At 33.9% G+C, this 9722-nt stretch overlaps 1 protein-coding gene across 2 annotated transcripts; it reads right to left on the reverse strand.

Annotated features, from left to right (window-relative positions):
* Positions 1-2669: 2669 nt before the first annotated feature.
* LOC143072502 (uncharacterized) lies at positions 2670-8301 on the reverse strand. 2 transcript variants are annotated; one of them, XM_076247443.1, is made up of 2 exons: positions 8165-8301; positions 2670-4012 (listed from the first exon to the last, which is right to left on the reverse strand). In XM_076247443.1, the coding sequence occupies exon 2, from the start codon at positions 3973-3975 to the stop codon at positions 2986-2988; it is 990 nt and encodes a 329-aa protein (XP_076103558.1). In that variant the 5' UTR covers positions 3976-4012; positions 8165-8301; the 3' UTR covers positions 2670-2985. The 2 variants fall into 2 exon arrangements, with proteins under 2 accessions (XP_076103558.1, XP_076103559.1); XM_076247444.1 differs by lacking the exon at positions 8165-8301 and adding an exon at positions 7971-8125.
* Positions 8302-9722: the final 1421 nt, after the last annotated feature.

Genomic DNA, 9722 nt, shown 5'->3' on the forward strand with positions numbered 1-9722 from the left:
TTTCTTTCCCTTAATGATATGCTTAGAGAAAAAAAGAGCCGCGGAAGATGTTATATTACCTAAATTTTAAATGCTAAATAAATAGAAAATTCATTTCTCTTTTAAAACCTTAACCCCCCCCCCCCCCCCCCCCCCCCCCCCCGCCCAATTTCCTTTTTATCCAAAGTATTACTTTTTAAGACACGTCCATCTAAATGAAGTCTGATTAATCTCCAGCTAACCAGCTAATCCCCGTTTTGAAACTAACTTAAATATGATCCTCATTAAATTCGATCCAAAAATAGTCCTTTTATAGGAATAGCTATCCAAAAAGTCGTTTTAATTCCATTGAGTCTGGAACTAATCCAAATCAGATTTCTTTTATTTGGATATTCTTAGATACATTTTTTTTGGGCAGAAATTACCAAAAATTGATTTAACTATCTTTCTAATTTTAAAACACTGATTTAGATTTACGTTGTACACAAAATATAATAAAAAAAGTTTATGTCCCAGCGTAGACAAAAAAAAAAGGATTGAGAAACCTTTCGTTTTCCTATTTTGAAACTACGATGTTTGTACGAAGTTCAACTTTGTCGTAATTTCAAGGCAGATGGCGGATTCGGGGGTGGGGGCGAACAGGTCATTAACCCTTGGATTGGACAAAGTATCGTGTTTTAGCTTAAAATCGTCAATTTTGTCTTTAGTCTCGCTACACTCGGTGATATTTTTTTTAATTTGATAGAATAACGCCCCTTTTAAAATCCAGGAACCGCCCCTTAAGATAAAAATAGATTTGAACTGTGCAGTATATCTGAGGTAGTTAATGCACACCTTTGCTGTGCATTATCCAGATTATAACACAGTAAGAACAAAGAGATTTTACTCTTGCCATGTGTTAATAGACATTTATGGCATATACAGTAAAAATGATATTTTAGGATCCGCACTTTACATACACTGTGACAAAGATTTTATTAATTTTAAAAGTTTATTGTTTCCATAGTAACAAATTATTATACACAACATTTAAAATTAAGAATCCTTTTTAGTTGAAATGATTCGGTTTATTTAACATGTTGTATAATGTATTATTAAACCTGTACGTAAAGTTTTGTAAAGCTGTTTCACTTGATAAAAAAGAGTTTGGGCAAGTTTTATTTGATTAGTTAAAATTTGCAAAGAGCTATGTTCCTTGATTTAGTTCATTTGTGAAATTCTAAATTTATTATCAAGTGAGATTGCGCGGAGACAGGTAAACGGGTATTTGCGACAGTAAAACTACCGATGGACGTCCGCAAAGCTTCAAATACAATACAGTTATCTCTATTCTAATGCAAAACAAGTTCATAATTAAATTTCAATCATTATTTCAGTGTAAAATCTTCATTAAAGAAAATTCCGCGAAAAGATGTTATCTTCTTTGGTCCCTACACTAGGTGACGTCATAGGTATGCTTCCGGCGTCAAACATAAACACCGGGCGTTTTCTGGCTTCTCTGCCGCTTCAAAATGTAATAAATTTTGATAAAAAGAAAATTTTTAGGCGCAACAAGTGAGTTTTTTGTTTATTATTGTAGAAATAACATGTCAACACATTCCGAAATTCAAAATGTCGGCTTCCTTAGTTACAGACAAGGAGATAGAGAATTTTACGCTTGCTGTCATCCAATCAGAACAATTGTTACAAAATAATTGCATTAGAATTTATTGTGTTATAATTGAGCAGCACTTTGATTACTGATTTCAACAAATAAACGTCTTCATTTACTAGAACTTTCTCTTGTTTTACACCAGGCGCTAAAAGTCATCAGACGCAGCAGAAAAGACAAATAACAAATGCACTCAACAGCAATTTTGTCGCCAATTCACAAACATTTCTACATTGGCTAGAGGTATAGGGGGAGGGTTGAGATCTCATAAACATGTTTAACCCCGCCGCATTTTTGCGCCTGTCCCAAGTCAGGAGCCTCTGGCCTTTGTTAGTCTTGTATCATTTTTAATTTTAGTTTCTTTTGTACAATTTGGAGTTTAGTATGGCGTTCATTATCACTGAACTAGGGGCCAGCTGAAGGACGCCTCTGGGTGCGTGAATTTCTCGCTACATTGAGGACCTGTTGGTGACCTTCTGCTGTTGCTTTTCTATGATCGGGTTGTTGTCTCTTTGACACATTCCCCATTTCCATTCTCAATTTTAGATACTAGTACTGAAATTTTTACCACCGTCCCTACACCGGTACCTAAGTCATCAGAAAATAAAACAACACAACAGAACAAATCAATTCCAAAACAAATCGTGATCGTAGGTAAACATCAAGAAGCTGATGCATCTGTATCACAACGAAGGGCCGATTTGTTAAAATGCCAGAAAATGCATAACATGTGTAAGTAACACAGGGTGATCTATGACCAACTGATGTAAGATGTTCTCCGGTTAAAATATATACATGTATTATCTATATTATCTTATAGACGACAAAACCTTAAAAGACCAGGACAAATACAGATAAACATATATTCAGAATGAGAAAAACCGTTTGAATTTGTTCGATATTATTTGGCTCCCTGACAAGTTACGTGGTATGGTATAAGGATGTTAATAATAAAATAAAATCAATATTAAAAAAATCAATAGTCTTGGCCTTGTTTTTGTAGGAATACCTGTTCAAGGTATGAGAATAGATGATGTGACGTATTTTCATGTACTATAATTAGCATCTATCAAGCTATTTAAAACATGATTTACCTATCTTATCGAATGAAAAAAAATCCCGACAAATTGGCCCTACCTCTTTCCGATAAAACAATAATATTCTAATTCTGTAATTAAAAAAAAAGAAAAAAAAATCCAGTTGCTCTACCAATCTAAAGCAATGGCGTTCATACATATATCGTTCAAGTATGACATAAAAAGCAAATAATGTAGCTATACAATTGACTTACTAGTATTAAAATAAATAAAAAAACGTAAGTGATGCTAGTCATAAATAAATCAATAAACGAATCATTATGATGCTTCTGATATGTCTTTATCGTGTTTAACGGGATGTTTTGGGTGATGTGCACCATTTGTATGATGTTTCTCTGTTGATTTGTCTGCTGCTTTGGGGGTGTGAGCTGCCTTAGGATGGTGCGCTTCTTTTGGGTGGTTTGATTCTTTATCTTTGTGATGAACATCTTTTTTTGGATGTGCAGCTTTAGCATGATGGACTTCTTTCGGTTTTTCCTTTTCATGATGGGCGTCTTTCGGGATATCCTTATCATGATGTGTTTTATCATGCTCCTCCTTTGACTGTTCTGTAACTGCTTTCGTGTCCTTTGGGTCATGCTTTTGTTTTGCTGGGTGGTGAGCTGCTTTCGCATGGTGTGTTTCTTTAGGGGGATGTACTGTCGAGCCATGCGTTTCCTTAGTTGGATGTTCTTTCGAACCATGCGTTGGATGTTCCTTCGAACCATGGGTTTCCTTAGTGGGATGTTCCTTCGAATCATGCGTTTCCTTAGTGGGATGTTCCTTCGTCCTAAGCGTTTCTTTAGTGTGGTGGTCTTCTTTGTGCCCTTTAACAGGGTGTGTCTTACTCAAATGATGATTTTCTTTAGTTGAATGGGGTTTATCTCCTTTCGAAATATGCGTTTCTTTCTGGCGACCCTCTTCCTTTTTATGTTGCGTATCTTTCGAGTGGCCCTCTTCTTTTTTATGGTGCGTATCTTTAGCGTGATGGGGTTGCTTGGCATGGTGGTTTCCTTCTTTAAGGGGATGAGCCTTTGGTGTAGGATGGGTTGTCTTGGACGGATGACCCTTCTTGGCGTGGTGATCTTTTGTCGTGTCTTCGAATTGAAGAGATTCTTTTGTCAAATCTTTTTCGTCTAAAGGATTAATTTTATCTGTTGCAGCAGATATCTGTGTAGTGTTTCCATCCTGCAGTGTCTCCTTTTCTTTTGAAAGACTATCTTCGTTTTCCGATTCTTTTACTCCTTTTACTGAATGATCTTCACTCATTTTGACTGAGGATTTATGTTGAAAATCCGTGAGCTACCTGTCGTAAATAAAACAAAATATGTGAAGAAGCAAGTCATGAAAATTATTTTCGAATCTAATAAAGCTTTTATATTCCCACTTTTCAAATTCAACGAAGTTACATTTAGAGGCCAACAATTCGATTTTCTGTGATAGCGACAGAATGGTTTTGAAAACGAATATCCTTGCCTGGTAAAACTTGCCCAAGCCAACTGAATGAAAATGAAAACACTGCAACACCGTCAAAATGCAGTATATAGTTGTATCAAAAATATATTTTTCGAGAGGCAATACTGCGGGGAAAAACCAGAACGTATAGCAACAGATTTAATTATTAGTCAATCTACAAACAACAACAAAATCTGCACCCCCCCCCCCCTTTTTCACCCGAGAAAATGGTTGTCCCGTTAGATAGAATGAAATTCAAAACAGTGTAGCTGTGGCCATTTATTGACACATTAAAACCATCCATTGACTGGGACAATTTAGGTGAACGTTTGTATGTAACGACCAATGCTCACTATGTACTTTTTAAAGACACTTAAACTATGGGGTCACCAAAGGTTCTCAACACCTAAATAAAGTAATTCGAAAAATTAATCATAAATAACACGATATTTTGATTTATATCAATTATATAAATCAAAACACAAAAGTTATTCCTGATTAATTTTTCGAATTATTTTATAATTAAAGGCGTTAAGAAACCTTTGGTGACCCCACAGTTTAAATGTCTATCGTAGGTACGTCGTGAACAGTGGTCGTTACAGACAAACGTTCACGTAAATTGTCCCAATCAATGGATGATTTTAATGTGTCAATCAATGGCCATAGCTACACTGTTTTGAATTTCATTCTATTTATTAGTCTTTTATTAGTCTGTCGTTTAAATATACTTCATAAAAATCCCGCCTATGATGTGATATTATCAATGTGACAACTTGACAACTATACCCACCACATAAATGAAGTGAATGTGCAAAATTTTAGGCAACCGTTCAGCCTTCAACAATGAGAAAACCACCCATTTGGCATAGTTAGCTAGAAAATGCTCAGACATGAAAAATATGAAACAATTCAATTGAGATAACTAAAGGTCTTATTTTTATGAAAACAATTTACGAAAAACAAATATGACAGACATGAACCAACGACAGTCAATGACTGAACTACAAGCTCCTGACATGGGACAGGGCAGGCACCAGTAGAATGAAGCGGGATTGAACGTGATTGAAGGCGCCAACCCTATGTCTACCCCGGGACAGTGGTGTTACAGTAAAAAAAATGCATGTCTGTGATTAATTGCAAGTTCTGTATCTTTCTTCGGGTTTTCTGCACTGATTTCCCTTAACTTTGTTTTCGAACGACTTTTACCACGAACCCAATAATTAACACGCCATTGTTTCTCACAGGCACTATATTAAAGTATATATATAGATACAAAGAGAAAAAAGCAGAGGCTAGTGCCTGTGTTGATCCATAGTTATACACACGCTAACTTACCAGGGCCGTAACTACATTGAGGCAAATGAGGCAAATGCCTCATGTTTTAAATTTCAAAAAAAAAAAAAAAAACTAAAAAAAAAGATTGTCTTCATATGATTGTCTTCATATCAAATTGTTTTCACTGAAAGTGTCTTGCAAAAAGCAAGTTCTCTTCACTCTCTGATGTCGCCCCTGCATATTTTACTTTTGGTTTTCAGAGTTGATGGTCTATTGTTTGTACTTCTGTGTCCCGGGTTTGTCTTTTGTTCATTTATTGTCCTACTTAATGACTAGTCTGAGTGTTGATTTTCATTTGTAAACGTGTCACACTGTGTAATGTTGCATGTCCACCGATGTCCAGGCATAATGCGAGAAAATATTTTAAGAATATACGATGCTACTGGACACAGAAAAAAGTGGTCGTTTCTGCATGGAGAATTGAACTTGATATCAAAGAATACGAAACTGCCTTTCTTGTATATAAAACCATACCCAATTTTTTATACGCCCGTCAAAATTTTGACGGGACATATTATGGTATACAAATGTCCGGTGTCCGTCCGTCTGTTCGTCCGTCTGTCCGTCTGTCCGGCGTAAACATGTCGCACCGTAACTTGAGAACGACTTATCCAAATTTCATGAAACTTAATATAGTTGTTTCTTATGATGGTCAAATGATCTGTATACTTTTTGGTGAAAATAAGATTTAAACTTTTTGAGTTACGGCACTTTGCAACTAAAACAGGGGTGTGTTTTTTTCACATGTCGCACCGTATCTCAAAAACGTTTCTTGATTATTGCTTAAAACTTTACACACTTCTTAGTTATATTAATCGTAATATCTGTATACTTTTTGGTGATGATTAAAAATTTAATTTTTTAGTTTTTGAGTATTTTGTAAAAAAGGGGGAGGTTTTTTTTACATGTCGCGCCGTATCTCAAAAACAATTTATGATTATTGCTTAAAACTTTACACACTTCTTTGTTATATTAATCTAAAGATCTGTATACTTTTTGGTGATGATTCAAAATTTCATTTTTGAGTTATTGACTATTTTGTAAAAAAGGGGGAGGTTTTTTACATGTTGTGCCGAATCTCAAAAACGATCTATGATTATTGCTTAAAACTTTACAGACTTCTTTGTTATATTAATCTAAAGATCTGTATACTTTTTGGTGATGACTCAAAATTTTATTTTTGAGTTATTGAGTATTTTGTAAAAAAGGGGAGGGTTTTTTTTACATGTCGCGCCGTATCTCAAAAACAATTTATGATTATTGCTTGAAACTGTACACACTTCTTTGTTATACTAATTTAAAGATCTATTTACTTTTTGGTTTGATTCAAAATTTTATTTTAGTGATATTTGTAAAAAAAAAACAGGGTTGGGGGGTTTCACATGTCCCGCCGTGTCTCAAAAACAATAAATGGTTATTGCTTAAAACTTCCTCAGAAACTATTTATGATTATTGCATAAAACTTCCACACAAGACGTCGGGCGTATCATGCGCTCATGGCGCAGCTGTTTATTTAAGTATGGATTGCAAATTTAGGTATTTTCTGTAGGTGAGATATGCACAGAAGTGATAGATATGTATTATAAATATAGAAAATTGAATATCTTAATAAACAAAAAAATAAACAAAAAATAACTGTATCATATACCCAAGCGCCTGTGGATAAAACTAGATAGCTGACATGGTTTAAATTAAAGTAAGACCACCCCAATTTCCCGGTATCAAATCATTTGTTGAAAAAAAACCATCAATGTATTGCCATATGACCTTTTACATTCAAGGGTTAAATTTGCATTAAGTCGTGTTCAGACCCTTTAACAGAAAATAAAGGAATATGAAGTACACGTGCACGGGAGCTAATCGCACACAATGTCAATGTAAAGAAAAAAATACAAATGATCAATGGTCAAAGTGTTTATTCCTGTTCTTCATCTTGGTAGTTGCTGGAGGGTCTTCAATACTGAAAGAATCATAAATACCGTAAAACAAGGTCAATATGGTCCCTAGTGTCGACTTGAGCAGTACTAGTATTTAACGTATATTACTGCACTAATGACTGTCACTATATTTAAATCTAGTCATAAAAAATCTCAAGTCAGCACAATACAAGACAAGAACAGACAGACAGATCCGGTATTAATGATTATGAGAATTACGATTTTTGCTTTATCCTACATATAGGTCTTTTAATGTTTTGAATTTCCCTAAAACTTTAAAGTCTTAAATAACGATGAATCTATGTTTTTGCTTTGAGACCAGAATATTGTCGAAAAAATAGCTAAAAATGATTTGTGTTTCTATGTAAGAAAGAGTCCGGGAAACGCTCAGAATGCACGATTTTGCGTTATTTTTCTCAGAGCTTCTGGGGGCCTTAAGCGGACCCAAGACCCCTCGCCAAAATTTTTTCGCCTCGCTACGCTCGCCGAATATATTTTGCCTCAGTATTAAAAGGGGCTAGTTACGGCCCTGCTTACCAATACCAGTTTGAAAATATTTCCAATGTTATTCAGTTTCCTTAATATTATACAAGTTAAAATGTTTGATTTCGTATCATATGTCCTAGGCTAACTTTGTAAAATATCTATACTCAACTTTTCAACTTACTTTTAAAACAAATAAAGAAAAAAACAACGGCTAAATAAATGTAAAATGTAGATACGTATCTTACCTTTCGATAATGAACAACAGTCAACAGATTTTTTTCTTCTTTAGACCTTGAGCTCAGATTTAAATGGCAAATGAAACTACGTTCTTTATATATATGTCTGACCAAGTTCAAGGAAATCGGTGAGTCGATCGTTGACGATCGAACATTTTGTTAAAGAATTTTAATGATTTTTATTGTTTTCATGCGTGACACAAAAAAAAGTAACTATACTGTTGAATTATTTCTTAAATGAAAAATGCATTGAAGGGAGTCGTATATAGTTTCATCATCTTTGTAAATCGATATTTTTTCTGTAATCAAAAAATAAATTAATTACTGTATTACGCTAAAACCTGTACGTGCACGACTTTACATGTGTTGATTTGAGATAAGAATATAAACGTATCTTTTAAAGGAAGTTTAATAGTATTGACTTTTAAATTAACCAAAATAAAAAGTAAATTAACCTAGTATCAAAATAAAGTTATAAAAGGTCCTGTTATAAATTTTGAAAGCGATACGTGTGTGTCATGTTTCCCCCATGTTTTAGGCCCTGACGTCTTTCACATTTGAAGTGACTTCTTGATCACACGCCTGGTAAACCATCTAATCTCAACCAAAATGTTGAGACGGAAAAAAGTATTCTGGCACTTCCTGTTGAGTCTTTCTGGTTCAAAATATCCAAAATAAACACAGGGTAGGTCGATTTTTCGTCAATTTACTGAAAATCAATGACTTTTTTGTAAAATAGGAGAATGTCATGCCATAGATAAATGATAATTGTAGCTAATATGTCTCTGTTTGGTTCAAAATATCTGAAATTGAAGTCACAATCACTTTTCTCCTACGGATTATCATGTTTACTTTCTTTGAATCCGATAAAACTGCTATGATATTAATGACCTAGCAAGAAAATATGTCAATTATTTGTGTTTTTTTGTTATGCTTTACGATAACCACGTCTGTAAATTGCAAAAACATTTTTTGTCAAGCCTATTCTAAGCAGAAAAATGAAAAATTCTAAATGGTTGAGATATAAAGGTACTGGTTGAGTCTTTCTGTCACAATGTTGAGACTTTCTGGTAACTTTGTGTCATAAAGTATATTATTGTTAAAATATTGGCGCTGAGGTTTCAAAGTTCAAATTAACTACGACTAGCAATCCTAAACGCATGCAATATTACTATATAAAGACAAAAACTGCTAAAATAGCTATGCTAAAGTTTAATTTAAATAATTAAATGTAATTTCTGTTGTAAAAATAAAGTTATTTCCCAAAATGAACAACGAAACTTTATCAGTGAGCGGTACTATTCGAGTTTACCTTTTTGCGGTTAAAGTGATATATATGTTTTCTGTCTGTGGTAAGTTAAAATCTAAATACTGATACAATTTCAAGAATTGCCGATAGAAAAATGCATGCTTTACAAGTATAAATAAGATTATTTTACAATATTTATTTATTATTATGTTTTAGATGATTTCGATTCCTAAAAGACTTTATTTAATGTCGAAAATGCTTACATTTATAAAGAAATAAAATAGTTAAAAACTATTCAATCGAACAGACCCCCTTTTC

This window comes from Mytilus galloprovincialis, chromosome 4 (assembly GCF_965363235.1).
Source record: "Mytilus galloprovincialis chromosome 4, xbMytGall1.hap1.1, whole genome shotgun sequence".
NCBI classification, from domain to species: domain Eukaryota; kingdom Metazoa; phylum Mollusca; class Bivalvia; order Mytilida; family Mytilidae; genus Mytilus; species Mytilus galloprovincialis.